This window comes from Takifugu rubripes, chromosome 13 (genome assembly GCF_901000725.2).
Source record: "Takifugu rubripes chromosome 13, fTakRub1.2, whole genome shotgun sequence".
Lineage (NCBI taxonomy): Eukaryota > Metazoa > Chordata > Actinopteri > Tetraodontiformes > Tetraodontidae > Takifugu > Takifugu rubripes.
In genome coordinates this window covers 17,650,602-17,671,943 of record NC_042297.1, presented here as the reverse complement: position 1 = coordinate 17,671,943, position 21,342 = coordinate 17,650,602, and the positions used below count along the sequence as shown (strand labels likewise).

At 46.2% G+C, this 21,342-nt stretch overlaps 2 protein-coding genes across 9 annotated transcripts in view; both read left to right on the top strand.

The window, feature by feature from the left end:
* spi1b (Spi-1 proto-oncogene b) overlaps positions 1–3,249 on the top strand; it is a 9,439-nt gene extending 6,190 nt beyond the window's left edge. For 3 of the 4 annotated variants that reach the window (XM_011610150.2, XM_011610148.2, XM_011610151.2), the window contains 3 exons: positions 597–787; positions 1,521–1,710; positions 2,252–3,249. In XM_011610150.2, coding sequence (XP_011608452.2) covers positions 597–787; positions 1,521–1,710; positions 2,252–2,553 — 683 coding nt within the window. In that variant the 3' untranslated portion in view covers positions 2,554–3,249. The remainder of the gene's footprint in view (positions 1–596; positions 788–1,520; positions 1,711–2,251) is intronic. The other variant, XM_029846794.1, reaches the window with a different exon arrangement.
* A 754-nt stretch (positions 3,250–4,003) lies between these two features.
* Positions 4,004–19,964, top strand: mybpc3 (myosin binding protein C3). 5 transcript variants are annotated; one of them, XM_029846789.1, is made up of 33 exons: positions 4,004–4,095; positions 5,984–6,253; positions 7,432–7,557; positions 7,781–7,858; positions 7,975–8,123; positions 8,239–8,356; positions 8,431–8,479; positions 9,542–9,601; positions 9,698–9,700; positions 10,289–10,312; positions 10,919–11,082; positions 11,158–11,290; positions 11,393–11,395; positions 11,472–11,596; positions 11,679–11,784; positions 12,905–13,071; positions 13,578–13,743; positions 13,815–13,921; positions 13,996–14,025; positions 14,114–14,253; positions 14,498–14,569; positions 14,835–14,994; positions 15,095–15,199; positions 15,278–15,466; positions 16,634–16,768; positions 16,854–17,021; positions 17,097–17,185; positions 17,370–17,565; positions 17,638–17,777; positions 18,820–18,979; positions 19,058–19,194; positions 19,311–19,497; positions 19,796–19,964. In XM_029846789.1, exons 1-33 carry the CDS (start codon positions 4,071–4,073, stop codon positions 19,852–19,854), a joined length of 3,840 nt encoding a protein of 1,279 aa, XP_029702649.1. In that variant the 5' UTR covers positions 4,004–4,070; the 3' UTR covers positions 19,855–19,964. The 5 variants fall into 5 exon arrangements, with proteins under 5 accessions (XP_029702649.1, XP_029702650.1, XP_029702651.1 ...); XM_029846790.1 differs by lacking the exon at positions 10,289–10,312; XM_029846791.1 differs by lacking the exon at positions 14,498–14,569 and having other exon boundaries at positions 4,005–4,095.
* The last annotated feature ends 1,378 nt before the right edge of the window (positions 19,965–21,342 follow it).

Genomic DNA, 21,342 nt, shown 5'->3' with positions numbered 1-21,342 from the left:
AAAAAGCCCAGGTCTTAACACCACCTACCCAGTTCGCCTATGTGGCTCTTCTTCACCCTCCGCGGATGTAAAATATTGCCAATTTGGCTTTTTGTTCATTTAAGGCAAGAGATTTTTCAGTGTTTCTGACGTTTTCTGGTGTATTCTGGGCGACACAAGAAGCGCGCGCAGCTGGAACACACCGGATCAGGGTGCAGGGAACACAGGAAACAGATGCCTTCTCTTTCGTCTGGTGTAGATACAGAGCAACTTTCGCCCCCATGGGGTTTTGTTGACAGAGGTGCTTTACATTCTCTACCCATTAGCTCTTTTGGGTAGTGCACCAAAGTATTTGAAATGGGCCTGGGGGGGGGGGGGGGTACCTCAAAGAAGAGCCACAGATAATGTCGGGAAACCAATAATGATGCACATTCTGACTCATGCAAATACAGCAAAAGATGACATATTATGATGAGACTACCGGGGCCTTCAGTCGGCCCACGACAGGAAGCAGGAAAATGCTTCACGCTGTATTTGTTCTTCCTTCACGTTTGAGCGCAGCAAACACGCTGTTTCGTTGCCCCATTAACAGTTTTCTTCCTTCACTCTCTGCCTAGAACACTGGGACTACCACGCTCACCCCCACATACACCCTGTGGAGTATGAAAACCTCCAAGAGACCAACTTCACAGAGCTGCAGAGCGTGCAGGCTCTCCACCCGCCCGCGCTAATACGTCACGACCCCATTAGATACGAGACAGAGAACCTGCTGGATCCCAACCTGGGGACACACGTGTTGCAGCAGCCAGTAAGTCCATCTGCCGGCAGCGAGCCGCACCGGCCACCATCGAGGATCTCGTCTGAGATCCAGATTCAAAATAAAAAGAGGGCATTCAGGGACGCAACCCTTTTATGGGCCTTTAATACAAATCAGGAAGTGATACTTTTCAGCGTGAATTCTTCAGAATCCTTTTTTTGAATGACTTCTGCACTCTTGTATCCATGGGATGAAGTGTTTTAACCCATTCAGAGGACACCAGTCCACTAGCACACGCGCTCAAACAGCAGGGAAATCTTGGGAAATGTCATGTTTTCCCCACCAATCGGCTGTTGGCGTCCATCACAACAGACATGAGATTTTCGGTCTCATTACGGTTTTCTTTAATGAGCGCGCTAAGTGACAATGTGAACCAGCAAATGACTTCCACTGTAACAGGAAAGCACACTTGCGAAAAACAAAATGCACCGACACGTAGACGGCCACAAGAACAGAATGTGAAATCACTTGTGAAAACACCTTTTCGCTTGTGACTTTTTTTCTATTTTGGTGCTGTTTCAACGTTTTGCCCCTCCGAGCATGCACATATAGCTCTGTCCACACATCACAGCTCATGCAGAAAGACTTGTTTTCCCCTCTTTTCCTCTCCATGTGCTGTAACCTACATAAATAAAAACCAGAAGCTGCATTTTAAAACTGACACGCGTGAGACGCATCTGTGACCCCAACATTGTAACAATCATCTCTGAATCCTCTCCTCCAGGTGGCCTTCTACCCTCGGACCGTGTATCCCACCCAAGTGTCCCAGCGCAGCTCTGATGAAGACGAGCACGGGGAGTGGTGTTCCCCGCTGGAGGTGTCTGACGAGGAGGGCCTGAGAGAGCGAGCCCCCTGCAGCACACCTGACCTGGGTAAGAAGAAGAAGAGCAGCGGGCTTCACGCACAGTTTAGAGGTCAGGGCGTGTCCGTTGCCTGTGTGACGCTACAATTTGTCACAGTCCGAATATATGCCCGCCTGTTTTCTTCCATTGTCATGCATCTTCAGGGGAATTTCTTTTCCCAAACGAGATGTCTTGAGTCGTCACTCTCTCCCTCATCCCCGGTCAGAGAATGTGCTTTGATCTTTGGTTCCCCCCCAATCTGCTTTACCCAGATTTGACAGGCTTCTGCAGTGCTTCTGTATGAAACAGCCAGCATCAGCAGCAAGTTCCTGTTCCCCGTAGTTTCACTATTAGCTCTCTAACCAGCAGAAAGTACTTTTCTCAGCGCACAAGGCTGGTCCGGGGATCTGAGGCTCGGCAAGTTTTAAATAGGAATGAAGTGAAAATCTCATGAAAAATCAAAATGAAGCTGAAGCTGAAGTCCGTCTTGAGTTAAAGTAGAACAAGCAGTTTGCCTCAATACTGAATAATAATACAGAATATACTGTGGTTGTTATATAATAAACCTGTTCAAGGTTGGTTAAGGGTCCAATTCTTTGTCGTTTTCCAAAAGGCAACAAAAAGAAGATCCGCTTGTACCAGTTCCTGTTGGACCTCCTAAGGAACGGCGACATGAAGGACAGTATCTGGTGGGTGGACAGAGACAAAGGGACATTCCAGTTTTCCTCCAAACACAAGGAGGCTCTGGCACATCGCTGGGGAATCCAGAAAGGAAACCGCAAAAAGATGACCTATCAGAAGATGGCACGAGCGCTGCGCAACTACGGCAAAACCGGGGAGGTGAAAAAGATAAAGAAGAAGCTGACCTACCAGTTCAGCGACGAGGTGCTGGGGAAGAGGAGCGCCTACGTGTAGGAGGGGTGTGCCTCCTGACAGGTGTTAGCAGACGAGGGGCCGCTTGGCTGATCCTCGCTGATTTGGTAAATGTCACTCAGTGAAAAATCCCGTATGGGGCCTGATTTCACTGCCACGAACTGGGCTAAGTATATTCCATGTACCAGCAGACTAAAGAAATTCCACAAAGACTGTTATTAGAGGGCCGTCGTAGCTGCCTGGATTTACAAAATGAAAGGGCAACGTCGTGTAAATCTGTCACTTAATTATGTGTAAAGATATATATATTTTAAAAGCATTATCACCACCATCACCAGCATCATCATCACCATTAAGGGCAGCATTACGACGTTCCCACTGGCCAGAGATGCAACTACAACCAGCTGTTCAGTGTTTGACTTAAGAATCTATTTTTGTTGAGAGAAAAAGAATCGTGCAACAACGTCACCTACAGTTCAATAATCTTAATTCATTAACAAATTCTGACAATGTAAGCTCACTGATCTTCCTGCCATCTCCTGTTGTAAAAGAGGACAGCATGAGGCTCCATCACCTCCTCTAAACATTTTAAGGTGTTTCTGAAATCACTGTAAATATTTGTATTAATTCTCGTCACGTTTGCGCATGAAATGTATTTCTGCTCATGCATGAATCACATTATGTCTCTTGGGTTAAAAAAAAAGTATTTGAAATGAATAAATTTTCCATAGGATAACAGATGGTTTATGAGTGTATTTACCTAAAGAAGGGGACTAACCAACCGAGGAAACAGAGGATTGGCAGTGGACTGATGGAACTATGATGGAAATATGATCAGGCATTAATTTATATCAGTGTTACAGACTTCTGTTTTATTACAACTGCAACAAACAGCACAAATATACAACAAAACAAGTTCACACAAGCTGCGTGTTCATGCAAAACAGGAGGAAGTATCGTGCCAACAGCTCCCCTCAATGGTCGAGGTTGAACTGGCAACGCGAGGCTTTTCAAGTCAGTTCAAATAATAATAATAATCAATAAAACAACAGTCGTGACACTTTAGTAATGTTATGAGACTAATACATGACAAAAAATATGAGAGACAAAGGTACGACAGCTAAAAAAGTCCATATATCGGATTACAGCACGATGGTGTGTGTGTGTGTGTGTGTGTGTGTGTGTGTGAGTGTGTGTGTGTGTGTGTGTGAGTGTGTGTGTGTGTGTGTGTGTGTGTGTGTGTGTGTGTGAGTGTGTGTGTGTGTGTGTGTGTGTGTGTGTGTGTGTGTGTGTGTGTGTGTCTAAATTTAACCTTCCATCCTCTCTGGTCCCTGAGGAAGGCCGTCACTCAGTGGAGGTGTTGGAGAAAAGGATGGTTGGAATATGGCTGGAGGTCAGATGTACCGGGCGTCACCCACAGGGGCCCTCGTGGTTTCTGGGGGCCGTCCAGGACTTGATAAATAAAAAAAATAAAAAAAGAGCGTGGGGGGTATTAAAGGGCTGAGACTGACGCGGAGGACTGTTTGGGGAAAAGGAGCTGAAGCCAAAGGAGGTTGAGGATGCCAGAGACCCTGAAAAAAGCAGGTGAGCCTCATCAGTGGAGTTATTAATTAACACAATCTTTGTTATTAACACACTTCTGGTGTTTGCAGCTCTCTTAACTGACTGTTCACTTCAGTTAAGAGACAACGTTTAGACGCAAGAATGAATGAATTACGGTTTTATTTAAACTGAGTTTATAATCAAAGATGGAAACTTACCATAAAATATAAAATGGTATAAATCCTTTCTTTAAAAAAGTCTCAATGTTGTTTATTTAAATTGTTTTAACCCACTTCATTTATAAAAATAACTGCACAACATCCAGTATTATATTGGTCCCATATATTCAGTCTCATACATTTAATGTAAAGAACAAAACAATAATCCTACTTGGTGTTTAAATATTTTAAAATACAAGCGTTATTTTTTCTTATTTTGGAGCTGAAGCACAAGGTTCTACCAAACTATGATGTGAATCCCTTTTATCTGGAATATAATGGAATATAACAGCAACTGTAACCGTGAGAGTCTGATGTCTTAACGCTCATTAGCCTCACGCCCATTCTCCGGTCGTGCCGGGCCTCCTGGCGCACGTTTTCAGGTACTCTGTGAATCTACTCTGGTCATTTTTTTTGGCCTTGACACAAATGTGGAAACTTCTGACGTGCAACTGATGCGCTCGGATTTCCAGCATCACTGCGTCCACAAACTGCACCGCTGATCTAAAAACACTCGACAGCATTCCAGCACAACAGATGACTCAAAGGGCTGTCTGGTGTGTGTGTGTGTGTGTGTGTGTGTGTGCGTGCGTGTGTGTGTGTGTGTGTGTGTGTGTGTGTGTGTGTGTGTGTGTGTGTGTTCTCATACATGCTGCATAGTGAGGACCTTTTCTATGGTCCTCATAACTTCAGGGGTGGTTTGAGGGTTAAGACTTGGTTCTAAGGTTGGGTTAAGAAGAAGTGATCCTCAAAATGATCTAAACTTATCGTTACGATTGCGTTTCCTGTTTGTTACATCTTTACTGGTGGACAGCAGCACGAGAGACCATAGAAGAGATGTTCCCCCAGGGAACCTTTGCATGATTGAAGGCACTTCATACGGTCCTCTGTATGCACTCTATATATAAAGTAATCATTCATCGCCAACATTTTTTTCGTCTCCTCATTGTGACGCAGGACTGAACGTGTAAAAATGTCCCCATGTTGAAGCACCTGGTGCTTCAGAGCAATGCGCCAGTTGCAGGACTGTCAAGGACAAGCGCTATATTTAGGTCTTTTTTTGACAGACAAGCGTTTAAGAATCAAGAAAGACGCAGTCAAACATCTCATACAAGAGCCTCTGGCATCGATATGCTATTATTAGCTTTTCAAAATATTGCTCGTTCCAGTTGTTGATTGTGGCTCCTAGATTTTCCTCCAAAAACATCATCTGCCCACCAGCTCAAGGCGCCCCCACATTACTCTCCAGATCCACATGAATATTAAACAAATGTGAGAGAACTCAAACACACTCTGCAAATGTCAGTGTGTTGTTCCATCTAATTGAGCACGTGATGCTTTGACGAGCACATAATGGATGTGTCCTGATCTCTGAAGACCTAATTTACCAGCATATTAAGACAGTGAATTAACCTTTTAAACATAATTTAAAAAGGCTGCAGAGGCCATATTATCAACTCTAACCCTAACCCTATCACTCAAGCAAACACACCAACGCCTCTGGAACTCTGCATCTCTTTCTCTGCCTGATGTCACACATCTTTTGTAAACTTTCCAATCTACTAGAACCACACAAATATATCTCAAGTCTGTTGTTTCCTTCTATAAAACCCCAAAACTCCGGGGATTGTTTGTGTAATCGTCACGTTCACCCATCAGGAAGGTTACTCAATGAACAGCGTGTGGTTTTTAAGCACAGCCTCAATCTGTAGTTTCAGCATTTACCAAGAAACCGAAGACCCAGGAAGCAGCCGTGGGGTCGTCTGTGGTCTTTGAAGCAGAGACAGAGAAGCCCGACGCCAAAGCGAAATGGCAGTGCAACGCGAAGGACATCGTCAGCGGGGACAAATACGCCATCACGGCTGATGGAAACAAGCATTCGCTCTCCATCAAAGCTGTCACACACGAAGACGCCAACATCTATGCAGTGATTTCTGGCGGGTCGAAGGTCAAGTTTGAGCTGAAGGTTGTATCAAAGCCAGGTGGGAAACTTTGATGCTGCAGCTGTGTGTTTAAGGTCTCCGCTGGCTCACCTGCACGCCGCATTTAGCATCACACGGTTCAAATAACAACCCAAAAAGAGGCTTTCCACTCTGGCTGCATGCTTTTGATGGTACCACAGCCATTCTGCCTGGTGACACAAGCATGACAGAGAAATGGTAGCTGTTCTAGAATGTTAGCTTAGCTTTAGAATCAGAATCAGAATCAGAATCAGAAGCAGATTTATTGCCATTGTTCATGTAATACACAGTATTACACAAGCTAGGAATTTGTCTTGGTGTGATGCTGCGACATTCAACATAAAGAAGACAACACTAGAATAAGATAAATAAAATAAGACATATATACAGTATATACATATATATATATATAAATAGTAAGAAAGGCATCTTGCAGCTTTAACGTAATGGTTACTCTATCAATGTGTAAAGCTAATGCTAATGCTACACCACCTCTCACCAGTTCACCCATTGGAGGTAGCAGCAGTATTCTTTACAAACATGCAATACTGAAATATTAGCATAAACCAGCTAAGCGTGTTAGCGCATGAAGTGTGATTTTCAAAGTATAAAGCAACTGCAGGGGCTGCACTTGTGTCTGGATTTAAACATTTAAAAGGCAGGTGTAACCGGCAGGAGCACAGGTGGCTGCAGGAAGGTCCAGGAAAAATGAACGGACGTGTGTAAACTTGGAATCAGGCCATTGTTATTGTAAAGTGGTTTGTGAGTTTTTGACACAATCATGTGATTTTTGTGTGATTATTGCATCCGTGAGGTTTGCTTGAGTTTGACGAGATGGAAACATTTCTAGAGGATGAATGCAGGACCTTCTGTGGCTCATATCAGAGGCGCGTTCGCTCTGTCTGCACGCTGACCTTGACCCCCTCCCACGCCAGTGCATTATTTCCTCATGAGTAACCACCACTTGACTCGTGCTCTGAGTATGCATGCGAGGCAGCTGATAGCACACGGAAAATCCGCCACGACTTCGAAGACGATAAGACACTTGAAATACTTTCGGAGGAACGTTGACCCGGGGTCAGTCCTCAGTGCTTCAGCCGCCGTCCGTCATGTCCAACTCCAGGACATTCATCATTAAAAAGCCTCAAAACTTTGACCAAATACATCAATCTGTCATTCTGCTCATACTGGTACCATAGAAGCACCTGCTGAGGCCCCTGTTGATGGACCTAAAGAGCCCAGAGTACAACCAGAGCAGGCTCCTGCAGCAGCAGCTACACTGGACCAGAGCACTGCCCCAGGCCCAGATGGTCCTCCAGCTGAAGGTCAGCTAGTTGCTCATTCATACCCAATTTAAATATTAAATATTTACTTGTTGTGATGAATCCCTGTGACCAAATCAAAGCAGGGATCATAATAGATCATCTGAAAACAGCCCAAAGATTTATGCTCCGCAGCTTGTGAGAAGCAGAAGTTAGCAGCGAAGTTCTGAAGAGTTTGGTTCGCTTTACACACTGAAACGATCCTTGCTGTTTCCTGTCCTGGCAGAAGGACACGCTCCAGACACCAGGCAGGACCTGACTGGACTCTTCACAGAGAAGCCTCAGAGTGGGGAGGTCACCGTAGGTCAGTGGCGACATCATTCTGGAAATGAATAGGAATGATAAAAAAAAGGAGATGATGCAGGAATTCTTGATTTATTTATTCTTACAAACACAATCACAAACTGTTCATCTGAGCAGGTCAGAACATCACGTTTGTGGCCAGAGTGAACGCGGAGTCGCTGCTGAAGAAGCCCTCCGTCAAATGGTTCAAAGGGAAGTGGATGGATCTCGCCAGCAAGTCCGGAAAACACCTGCAGCTGAAGGAGTCGTACGACCGCAACAGCAAGGTGGCCGACAGCGAAACCAATGAACTTTGACGCCCCAAAGCACAGTTGAGGCTCCTGCTGCTGTTGTGTTTCTCCACATTGTTGGTGCTGACCTCAGCGGCCGCGTCTCCTGCAGGTCCACACGTTTGAGATGCAGATCCTGTCAGCCAAGGCTAACTTTGCCGGCGCCTACAGGTGTGAGGTCTCTTCCAAGGACCAGTTCGACAGCTGTAACTTCACCCTGGCCGTTCACGGTGAGAGCGCGTCTGGCGGCGGCGGTCTCAGCCTCGCGGCTTTAGCGTGTTTCTGAGGTTTCGCTCTGTTTCAGATGTTTGCGTCGAGGAAGGGCTGGACATAAGAGCTGCGTTCAGGCGCACGTAAGTTCGGAAACATTCAGAGCGATGGTCACTGGCGATGACGAGTGCACAAACTGGGACGCCAGAATGTGAATGTGAAGGTTGAATATCCATTAAGCGATCGAGCCTATAAGGAAAATGATCGTGTTTGTGGTGATCTGTCAGGAATGAAGCCGTTAAGAAGACGATCGGCCCGGAAACGAGGTAGTGAAGGGGTTTGCTGAAGCACCCGAGGCTTGAATTCAAACTCAGAGGACTGTGAGGGAGAGAGAACCAGGACCGAGACATCCTGGTTCCTCTCTGACTCCGTCTTAAACAGAACCTGAGTCACGAATCACCTCTGATCTGCTGGACTGAGACCGACACCAAGAGCTGAAAGAGGGCCCAGATTAGCCATCCTGCATGTAGCCCGATAACCTCTAAGTGGGCCACCGGCTCTCTCTGTTCTCCTCCCCTGGTGTCAGTCATGACTCAGCAGAATCAGCTGCACAAACCCGACAGAGTGAGTTTTCCAATCAGCGCCTGAACCCCACCTCAGATGAGAGGCAGGAGATAAGATCCAGTCAAGTCGGAGCCCTCCTCATCACTGTCCACCGCACCGATTAGAGTCGAGCACCGGCAGCTTCTCTGTAGCCTCCGGTGGTTTGTTCTGGTCTTGTTTCATTGATTGTTGCTGCTGGATTTAAAGGAACAGTTTGCTAAAGATGACTGATGGGGCTGAGCTCGATAGAACAGTGTTGAAGAAAATAACTTTGTTTAACGCAACAACAAAATAATAACCGAGAGAATCAAACTGCTCCTTTGTGCACAGCAACACTGGTCAATAGCAAACCAGCAGCTGATTCTTGCCTTCATTTTTCTTCAGCCCTAAAGGATAAAAGTCACTCATTCCGTTTAAATACTGTTTGTTTGGTTGCATTTTATGTTGTGTATTATGTTGCTTGGCAACCTTTAAGCACTTGCCAACAGCACTACTATAATTAAAACTCACTACAGAAATATTTCTGACTATAAAAGCAACAGTGCCAGAAGATGGTGATTGAGTATTGATGTTTTTGCTGCTGGTGGCTGATTTTTCTGCAGTAGCACGGACGGAAAAGAAGACTCGGGGGAGTTGGACTTCAGTACTTTACTCAAAAAGAGGTAAATGGAGGCTAAATGTGACATTTCTGGATAACGGTCATTGTCTGTTTTTCATTTCTTCTTTACTTTCTGTTTCGGGCCGTCGTGCGTCCTCAGAGAGTAAGCTGCTGCTGTATTTACAAATTCAATGTTGCACCAATCGCCCGATATAATTTACGACTGATAATTAACTCACTCATGGAGATGAAAATGTGTCCTGTGGTTAGGAAAGAATTCACTCTCCTGCTCCGACAAGTCAGTCATTTTAGTAGATTAAGAGCAACCAAACTAAAACAAACAATCTGATGTTTTAAATAAAAGCAGAAAAAAAAGAAAGCCGGGAACATTTTTTTTTCTTTCAAAAGTGCCAACAGGCTGCCTGCAACACGGAGTCTCACAGCATCACTCATTTATAGAAATAAAAGGGGGAAAAAGCACAAATAACAACTCATCATGACAACATTGTTGAGTCTGAAATTAATTTGTGAAAGAGTAATTAATACCATATAACAATTTATTAACTAGTGTGAGGTATGTTCTGACGTCTTCTTGCAGTTTTTCTCTAATCATTAATCACTTGTGCAATCATTAAAATGGCTGAGCTCTAATGTGTCGTTGGTTCATTTGTTTTGCTGTTAAAATGCTGCGTTTTAACTCCTCTGCTTTGTTTTTGCTGCATTTGATTCTTGGCTTCTCCTGAATGAGCAGCAGTTTCTTAAAATCCTCCAGCCGGTAAGAAACTGCAGAACTGTTCTTCTGGATGTCAGGAGAGATTTTTATCAGTGTTTGTTTACATTGTAATCCATCCATCCATCCATCCATCCATCCATCCATCCATCCAATGCACATATCCTGTAATTTACTGATGTTTAAATAATTTCTTAAAGGATAAAAAAAAAGCAGCCGAGTTCAAAAAATGTAATATCATCATCATTGTTACTGTAAATTACTGTGTTCATTATAAAACATATGGCAGATTCGATTCAACAAGAAAAGAAAAAAAAAAAAACACAATGCAATTTACAGATTAGCGGAGAAAAGTCAGAAGTCCTGAGCTGCAGTTTCAGGACGTTTGAGCTCTGCAGGTTAATGTGAGCGGCACCATTAAGGACGCTTGCTGCGCCTCTAGTGGACATGTGTGGTAAATGCGTGTAACAGGGACACAGGAGACACAGGAGACGTCACTAGTTTGTGTTGCTTATATTCATGCTAAAAATGTGACAAAAGTGGTTATTCTTCTCTTTGTATGGTTAAACATTCCTTTTATTCTCTGATTTTAATCACTGTGAGAAGTTGATTAATCTATGTGTGGGTCCGTCTGGTTGTTCAACGTGTCAGAGCCGTGCACGTGCACACAGAGCCTGAAGTGGACGTGTGGGACATTCTCAGTAAGGCTCCGTCCTCCGAATACGAGAAGATTGCCTTTCAGCACGGCATCACGGACCTGAGAGGCATGCTAAAGAGACTGAAGAAGATGAAGAAGGAGGAGAAGAAGAGTGCAGGTTTGTGCAGCTGCTCCTTGGAGTCGCACAGACGTTTCACACCGATGTAAATGCAACCGAACGCTGTGCGTTTAGCCTTCCTGCGGAAGCTGGATCCAGCCTATCAAGTGACAAAAGGCCATAAAATCAAGCTGGCCATTGAGGTGGCAAATCCAGACGCTGATGTGAAGTGGCTGAAGAACGGCCAAGAATTCCATCCCACCGGAAGGTGACGATTCAATAATTCTATTCCAGGAACATCGAACAAAAGTGCTGATTTTGCTCCTTTTTTCCCCTCTCTCCTCTCGTCGTTTATGGAAAATAATTTAAGCAAGTAAGTGTTTAAGATCAAACTATAAAAAAAACAACTGAAACTGCACATAAAGTTATATTTGCATCTTCTTGTCCAGGTACATCTTTGAGAGCGTTGGCAACATGCGCTACCTCACCATCAACAACTGCTCTTTGGCAGATGATGCTGCGTATTGTTGTGTGGTGGGAGAGGAGAAGAGCACCACGGAGCTCTTTGTAAAGGGTATATAAGCTCCTTTACCTTAAACACCGGGAAAAGTAAAGGTCAGCCTTGAATGTTGCGCCCCCATCTGGTTCTTCTGCAGAGCCTCCAGTTGTGATCGTGAAGAACCTGGAGGATCAGATGGTGATGAAGGGCGACCGTGTGGAGCTGGAGTGTGAGGTCTCGGAGGAAGGAGCCAATGTCAAATGGTCAGATTTTCCTCTGCGTTCTTAGTTCAGGCATGTTTAAGCTACATTCCAATTCTCCTTTTTGCCCCTTCTTCTCCATCTACCCCCACCAAAACTGGACTGAGGGAGTGGGGGGTGAAAACATTCCTCTATGAATCAGGACACGACTACCAATACCTCATCAAACGTTGTCGCTAGCTACCAATACAAGCTGCTGCTTCAGTAGAAGTCGCGACATTCATCATGCCGTCGTCAACAGTTAGTTAGTTTAGTAGTTTAGTAGTTTCCATGGTTCTGGTCCTAATTGGGGTGAATTTGCCATCGGCTGAGCTATGAGAATCTGTAGATGCATTTGCTCATTACGGCGAACGATTTTAAAATACAACCAACAATTCAAAACATGGCTGAATGTCTGGCGATAACAAATTAATATACGAGTGTTGTTACCATAAAAATCAGTAATTGTGCTTATTCACATTTACTTGCATTTTACCTTTTTGGACAAAAGTTGTGGACAAAAAGGTCACATCAGCATTCTTCCAAGTCCTCTGTGATTCATCAGACCAAAGGTCAAAGATCAATAAGTTGGGCAAAGGTTGATGATTAAATGTGAAACTCCAAATCATTTATGTTAGAAAAGGTGAGATGTGCCACCGTGGTCTAAAAGTCACACAAAGATGCAGAGAAACGGTGATAAATCTATCACATTAACCTTTAAAAACTTCAGGTGCTGAACCTCAGGAATTCCTCACTGCAGGTTATACTCAAAGTAATTTAAATCAGTCGTTTTTATTTATTTATATCAGGCAAGTGTAAACATATATGCTGCATTTTATACAGCTCTAGCCAGCAGTAGACAACACGATCATCAACATAAACGTGGAATAAAGCATTTAAAACAATTTGGCTCTTGTTTATCTAAATAAGAAGTTAAAGTGGAGACAATACTGAGCCCTGTGGTAGACCTTTATGGAGAGATATTGTGCCAAACTAAACCATCTATTTTATTTATCTTTGAGTCTTATGAGGCAATTGAGTAGAGCTGTGAGCTCAGAAGTGTAAAAGTGTTGTAGTTATTTGTTAGTTAGTTTTACACCCCACTGGACATGATTCTGTTCCTGCCATATTAAATGCTACACAGGGAGAAAGATGGCGTGGAGTTAACCAGAGATGAGTCTTTCAAGTATCGCTTCAAGAAAGACGGCTGCAAACACTTCCTGATCATCAACGAGGCCACGAAGGAGGACTGCGGGCACTACAAGGTTAAGACCAATGGAGGGGAGTCTATGGCTGAGCTCTTGGTGCAGGGTGAGTCCCTGGTGTTGAACCAATGCTCCGGTCGCACATTTCTCATCTCCGGGACAGCGGTCATGTGACCTCACTGCCCGCTTCATCCAAGGCTGCTGCAACACTGGACCATCACTCACGAGTCAGCTGGTCTAATCAGGACAACCTTTCATGTGTATGAAACGCTCCCTTTAGCCTCTACATGTGCCGAATGAGCTCCAATAACAGTTTCTTAGGGATGTTTTGATTAACTTCCCAAATGCATTATTTCTGTAAGATTACCTGCAGCATCTGGTCGTCATCTGTTTATTTTCTACCCGAAACCCAATTAGATATTCCCATTGTGTCTGTTGCTTAGATACAGCTGGCTGCTGCAAGATGATGGAAAGTCTCACGCTCAAATATGCCGTCACTATATTAGCCTCCAATATAAGATTTGTATCACGTTGCTCCGTCCTCTCGAGCATTTACGTTAAAGAAATAGAGATTTCCTCTTTTCTCTGAGCCTCTGTTGTTCTTGACTGTAGAAAAAGAGCTGGAGATCTACCAGAGCATCGCCGACCTCACGGTGAAAGCGAAGGATCAGGCGCTCTTTAAATGCGAGGTGTCAGACGAGAACGTCAGGGGAACCTGGTACAAGAATGGTGCAGAGGTCAAACCTGACGCTCGGATAAACATCACTCACATTGGCAGGTGAGCGGAGGCTCACAGGTGCTAAAAACGCTGCATGCTAACGTAATGGACGGAACATTTTTACTTCCTAGGATCCACAAACTGACCATCGACGATGTCAAACCAGGAGACGAGGGAGACTATACTTTTGTTCCAGACGGATACGCTTACAGCCTTTCAGCTAAACTCAATTTCTTGGGTAATAAAAGCAGAATTTACAGAATTCCTCTCTAACTCCTGACGCTGATTTTTTCTAAAAACTTGTTCTGATAGAGGTGAAGATTGATTATGTGCCACGCCAAGGTAGGAAAAACTCCCTCCAGCCTTTCAGAATGCCACCAGGCCAAGGAGATCTGTTCACATCCTCAACACGGACATCTGGCTTTCTTAGACCCCCCTAAGATCCACCTGGACTGCATGGGTCGCACTACAGAGTCCACTATAGTGGTGGTAGCTGGCAACAAACTGCGCCTGGATGTCCCCATCACCGGAGACCCTGCTCCCACAGTGGTCTGGACCAAAGGAGAGAAGGTAAAAGGAGGGAAAAGATGAACGATCTCAGTCTGGCACAGGTCACCTGGTGAATGCCAAACAGTCAGTAAGGTCTAAAGTCTCTACACTAACGCCGTCCTCGCTCCTAATATTACTCTGAATAAATCCAGCTCCCAGTTTATTTGGCTGCTGCCTGCACGGCTGCTGTCCTTGAGGACGAATAGAGGTCACCAGATGGCTTTGTTCTCCTCAGCCTTAATCGCTTTGATCTGCTTAAATGTAGGCTAATTCCGTTAAACAGGACGGAGAGAGGAATCAAAGACTGGCATCTTCTTGGACCCTGACAGACGGTGAAGTAAGTGTGCATGTCCAGGGTGAACATGCACGCACTTCTTTACATCGTTTGGCTTTCACACACACATATTCACCATGCTATAGCACGATGTGTGCAAAAAAGCAGCCGCGGAGAGACTTGGTCACCTGGGGAGAGCTTCTGGACAGGTCACCAGTCCACCACAGGACCCACAATAAGATACTGTGTATCACTGGGAGGAAACTGGAGAGATTCCACCGATCAAGTGTGCGCACACTTCATCAAAGTGAAGTTGTTTACCTTGCAGGTCGTAACGGAGGGAGACGGAAGGGTCCACGTAGAGTCCACCAAAGGTCACTGCATCTTCACCATCGAGGGGGCCGAGCGGCAGGACGAGGGAATCTACTCGGTCGTGGTTCGAAACCTGGCTGGAGAGGACACCGCGGATATAAACGTGAAAGTTGTGGGTGAGACGGAGTTTGATCTCTCTAAATTGTCCACTGCAAAGGTGGAGCCAAAGGAATAATACCTCATCTAAATGGTAACAGGAAGTATTGTTTCCCTCAGATGTCCCAGACCCTCCTCAGGAGGTGAAAATCCTCAGTGTCGGGGAGGAGTCTTGTGTTGTCCAGTGGGACCCTCCACTGTTTGATGGTGGACAGCCTATTATTGGTCAGTACGGTGACCTTACCACACTAGTTGATACATTTACTCGATTACAACACGCATGGTTTGAATTTTATCTCCTAGGTTATGTGTTGGAGAGGAAGAAGAAAAAAAGCTACAGGTGGATGAGGCTGAACTTTGACCCCTACCCCGAAACCACGTATGAAGCCAAGCGCATGATCGAAGGAGTGGCGTACGAGATGCGGGTCTATGCTGTCAACAGCATCGGCATGTCTCGACACAGTCAGGCCTCGCAACCTTTCGTGCCAGTCGGTGAGTCGGAGAGCCGGGTGAGACAGGTTACAGTGGAGAGCCGGGTTAAACTGGTTACAGTGGAGAGCCGGGTGAGACAGGTTACAGTGGAGAGCCGGGTTAGACTGGTTACTGTGGGACAGAGTGGCTGATCAAACTAGTTACGGTGGGATAGACTGGATAGTTTTCATTCCTTATATCCTGGATCACCCACAATGCAACATGTTTGTTCCCTCAAAGTCAAAGCCTGAAGCACTAAGTGAGGCTCCTCTTCTTCACACTTCACCTAAGGATTTTCATCATCTTCTGAGCTGTCTTCTGTCTTCAGCGAAGTCTGATGTTGGTTTCCAGTGACATCCCCCCGAGGCGCTTTGTCAGATTTTGCGGCTCCCCCTGGAGCTTTTCATTTCAAAACTGTCAACACGCTTTATCCTGTAAAAAATCCTTTCACAAAGGCCTGTTTTCTGTCTTTAAATGAATGTCTGATTGAATTATTGACAACGGAGAGACTTTTTTTTAAAGGCGTTTTCTTCAATTCTTTCAGCTTTTCTGTTTTTTCCCTTATAAACACGACAGACACCTGCAGATGTAAACCCAGCCCTTCAAATATTTGTAACATCTTGGATAAACACCAGAAATAATCTTTCGTGAGATTTCGTGCTTGAAAGGCAGACACATTTTTGTCACTTTCTGGTGTACACACACAAAAGAGAATGACAGCTAAAACCTGGAGGAGCTCAATTCAGCTGCAAGACTACAAACAGAATAAACTTCCGAGGACAGCAGAGAGGAAGTCAGCACGGCGAGACATTCATGGAGGCAACCCAGGAGTCGGCAGACAGGAGACGCATCCTGAGGCAGACGAGGAGTCGGGAACCAGCGGCGAAGCTTCACTGCACTTCCCTGACAGCAGCATTCCCCAACGGAGAGGAGGGGGCTCCCGCAGAGACAGCAGGGAAGGTTCCCCGGGAGAGAGGAGGCATCTGTTTATATTTCCAGCTGATTCTGATGGAGGACTTCGAAATCTAACCAGTCTACTGACATTTCCACAGATTTGTTGAGCGAGTTGACACATTAGTCTTAGTTTTATGTGTTTTAACGAGGATAAAGTCATTGAGATGTTGTTGGAACATCAACAGGCTGCTTTTAGAACATCTAAACTGCCCATCCTCCCTGTCTTCTCTCCAGCCCCCACAAGTGAGCCCGTTGGCCTGTGCGTGGACGACATCAGTGACACCTCCATTGTGCTGAAGTGGCGTCCGCCTGAGCGGATGGGCTCAGTCGATCTCGAAGGCTACGGGGTCGAGTACTGCAAGGAAGGAAGTAAGACCTGTCTGTCCGCTCGATTGTTTAAATATTGTAAATAAATGAACAGCTAATCACGTTGTTGCACGCGGTGCGATCACAGCAGAGGATTGGTTACCAGCCGTTCAGGGCCTGACAGACCGGACGTCACTCATCATCAGGAATCTCACCACAGGAGACAAGCTGCAGTTCCGCGTGCGGGCCTACAACATGGCGGGGCCCAGTCCAGCCGCCACCCTGGCTCAGCCCGTGACCATCAGAGAGATCATGCGTGAGGGTCTCGGTGGTACCAAAACCTCCCATGTTCCTGCGCCTGTTTTCATGTGGTTTTGCTGTTGTTTCTCAGAGCGGCCAAAGATTTTGCTCCCGAGGAACCTGCGCCAGACTCTCATTCGGAGAGTCGGGGACACGGTCAACCTGGCGATCCCCTTCCAGGTGCAGCTTACACACCCCCATCACTGATGACATCATCACTTCACTGCTCTTTAGACACCAGAACATTGGAACCAGACCCTCCAACCAGCTTTTGGTTAACTTGTTAAAACAGTGAACGGGTGCAATTTGCAAACAACATCGTTGGTCAAGTGACTCGTGATCTCCTAATTTGCTTTGTGTTCAGGGAAAGCCCAGGCCAAAGGTCACATGGAGTAAAAACGGGGAGCCCCTCAGCTCCACATTCGCCAGTGTCAGGAACAGTGAGGGGGACACCATCCTCTTCATCCGCAAGACGGAGAAAAAGCACTCTGGGAAGTATGACCTCCAGGTGCAGATCGAGAACGTGGAAGACACGGCGAGCGTGACCCTGCAGGTTGTAGGTAGGTGAGGCCGTCTGTAGATCTGAGGCGGTTCCACAGGTACGTTGATCCTGTTCCCCGTCTGCGTCATAGATCTCCCGGGGCCCCCTGAGGTGCTGAAGATCGTCGACGTTTGGGGATTCAACGTGGCGCTGGAGTGGAAGCCGCCCAAGGACGACGGGAACTGCGAGATCACCGGCTACACCGTTCAGAAGGCTGACAAGAAGACCATGGTGAGAGTAGCAGCCCGGCAACCAGACATCCAGCTCATCTGAAAGTTAGTCTGTTATGTAAATGAGCGATTACAGCGGCCACATTATGGAGGACGATTGTATTTTTCCTTTATTGAGATCCAGAAAAACATCTTGGCCCCAGTCTAGTGTCTGTTCCTTCGTGGCCATGGATCAGGCATGCGTGCCCGTGGGTGACGTATCCGAAATGACCTGATTCCATCTGAAAATCCGCGCCCATTACGCACTCAAACAGAACAAAAAGGGTGTGGAGTCCATTTCAGATTGTCACCTCATCAAAAACGAGCTCTCGCCTTGTGATTATGGAGCTCCCCGATTCCAGCTAACATCTGTTCTGCTCCGATCCGGTCGCGTATCGGATGTATTGACACGGCGGATAAAATGAGACACTGCCCATAAAATCCAAAGCAATTTGAAGCAGGCTGGGCTCTAGTCTGTAGTCAGGCCCGGTTCATAAGCAGCTCACTGCGTTCCAGATGTCTTCTCAAAGGAGGCGGTGTCCAACATCTCATAACAGCTTATTTTTTTGTAGCCGACACTGAGCCACGACATGTGTAGTCTCCATTAAGGGAATGATTGTGGGGATTGCCACACAGGCTCAGGGGGACATTTTAGACTCTCTCGTCCGTTGCACCTCTGCGAGCGGCCTCCGATTCTCTGATGTGTTTTAGGCCTGTTGGCCACGGCTCCATTTAGCCAGGAACAGCGCAGGTCAGGAATGATCTAATCTGGACCTCCAAGCCAGGACTTGGCCTGGAGTGTCTCTTTGGTGATGCAGGGACATTGTTCTGAGGTTCATATTTCCCTGTGGTCATTGTTGGATCAAATTAGATTCACTTGCCTGCGAAGTGAGCGTGGAGACACCGGTCATCGTGTTACAGGGAACAATGTGCTGTGTTAGATGTCCCAGATAGCAGCTTGTAAATCTAAATGTGCTGAGGGAGCCTGTAAATATTGTGAAACTAGCTGCAGGCAGATTCTGCGAGCAGAAAGTCTAAATTCTGATTGTCTGATTGACATGAAGGAGTGGTTCACGGTCTACGACCAGTACCGGCGGACCCACTGTGTCGCGTCTGACCTAATCATGGGCAACGAGTACGTCTTCCGAGTGTTCGCCAACAACCTGGTGGGTTCGAGTCAGGAGCCCTGCAGCACTAAAGACAGCGCTTACATTCAGAAAACAGGTTAACGATTACACTGGACCTCTAAACCCAGCTCAGGTGGGAGCAGACTCACACTCACCCGGGCTGTTTGTCTCTTAGGCACCGTGTACAAACCGCCAACACACAAACAACACGACCTGTCTGAGGCTGCCAAGTTCACGAGTCCGCTGGTGAACCGTTCTGTTATAGCAGGATACAACGCCACCCTCAGCTGCTCTGTCAGAGGCATACCAAAGGTCAGTGTGGTGTGGACGTTCTCTTTCAACGTAAGGAACTTTTGTGATCCGTTTCAAACGCAGTCGGGTACTAACGTGCTTCTCAAATATCCGCCGCCACGCCGTCGTCCTGCCAGCCCAAAGTGACCTGGTACAAAAACAAGATGGACATCTCCAATGAAGCCAAGTACCGGATGCTCAGTAACCACGGCGTTCTGACTCTGGAGATCCGTAAACCGTGTCCATTTGATGGGGGAGTGTACACGTGCAAGGCGGTGAACAGCAGCGGGGAGGACATGGTGGAGTGTAAACTGGAGGTCCGCCGTAAGTACTGGACTGCAGCTCCTGGATCTTAGGAAGGAAATGCTGAGCTGACCTTCACTTAAAGCTAAAGCGGGATTTGATAACATCTAGTCGATACATTGCCTGAGGACACGTTGATTACAAATCTTATGCGCTGAACCTTTAAAGCCTTGATGAATATTCTGATTGAACGATCTAGTCGCACAATAGAACTTAATGATAATACGGCACAATGCGTGTCTTTACATTTCCAGCCCTTTGATGGCTCACAAAGGTTGTAATTCAGTCTTAATGTCTAAATGTGAATCTTTACCTGCAGCTCAAATCATGAAAGAAGACAAGAAAGATGAGAGAAAGGAGACACTCGCTGCCGCCTGAAGGAAGACGACTTCTTTTTCTGTGCCACTAAAAATTCTTTAGGTGTCACATTCAACTGTTACGCTGTTGTTTGAGGTGGTGAATCTTCTTACTAAACCTTGGCTTCAAAACTGGCATTTTCTCCTTTCTATCCATCCATCTGTCTCTCATCTCTTCCAGATCATTGCATTCTATTTTTATTATAACTCAAAGTAAAAAAGATGCAAGTGTGAGAGCTCTGGATCGTGTTCGGCACACCTCACCCCATTTCTGGTTTCACTCTTTTGGTTTTGCTTGTGCGCAGCAGAAATACAAAACGCTCCAAAAACACCCACCCGCGTCCGTCTTTAAGTCAATTACCGGCACGTCGCCGGCTAGAATGCTCCCTAAATTGCCACGGCGACAACAGCAGCAGCTGGTAAAACCATACAAAGCACAGCGGCGGTCCTCGGAGCCGTCGAGGGGGCGGAAGGGGGGGTTAGTTTGATTGCAACAAAGCTCCGTAAAGCCGGAGGTGTGAGGCCTGTGTACACACCATAGCTGAGATATCCTTTTACCGGCGAGGACGGGTGTCAGTGACACATGAGAGCTGGATCTGCTGTAATATCACTCAGCAGTCCTCACTTTGATGCCCCGCATGTAAATATTTCCTGCTCCGTCTCAACGCACAGCTGCAAAGGCTCACGCCAGCCTTTTACGTGTCAGCGGGCCGCTATTAAGACGCATGACGGATGCGTCCCGCGGCCTCCATCCTCCAGGTGTTTTGACACAGACTTTCAGCAAGAGCCACAAATCAGGCTGCCCAGTTTGGAGCCAAACCGGATATCTGATATTTCATCCCGGCTCCTCTCTGCGGCCCCAGATGTTCTGCGTCACTCAGCACCAGGTTGCGGGCTCCGTACTCGCCTGCTGAGAGACAGCAGTTGTGGTCGCGGCTAAGGGGGGGGTGAAATGAAACTACCCAAAGTGGCACCACGGCTTTTATGAATTAACAAGTTTGAGAGGAAAAAGGAATCCTCTGTGAAATTGCTTCCACGGTCAATTTCAGCTGCAGAAAGGTTCAGCGAGAGTTGAGCCGCAGCTTCGGGAACCTCGATGTTGCGCTTTAGAGCTTTTCTCATGAACCAAAAACAGAATTATGACCCTTTCAGAACACTGTTAAACCCAAGTCGGAGGACTTCACAACTGCTCACAAGGTTGCCCCCAGTGGCCAGGAAGCACATCGCACCATCATACAGGGACAACGCTCAGCGGTTTATCTGCTAAATCACGTCAGTTTCTACAGTTGCGTCATCACTTTGGTCATCTGACCATGGAAACAGCTTGAAGTCACTTGAAGAGTTGTCGTGGTCACTGGTTCAGACCGGAGCGGTTCTGCAATTGCGTCCCAGAATTCAGTTTTCAAAATGGTTGCACGTAGTTCCCTGCAATGTGTCACGCCACCACGAGGTGTCACTAAAACCACCACACATTCATTTAGCAGTGAAGACTCAAAATAAAGCTACAAAA

Bases quoted from the DNA above. Each gene is read 5' to 3' on its own strand.
- mybpc3 (XM_029846789.1), top strand. From the start codon at position 4,071: ATGCCAGAGACCCTGAAAAAAGCAG. The intron at 4,096-5,983 runs GTGAGCCTCATC...CTCAATCTGTAG, and splicing joins AGAGACCCTGAAAAAAGCAG to TTTCAGCATTTACCAAGAAA. The intron at 15,200-15,277 runs GTCAGTACGGTG...TTTATCTCCTAG, and splicing joins TGGTGGACAGCCTATTATTG to GTTATGTGTTGGAGAGGAAG.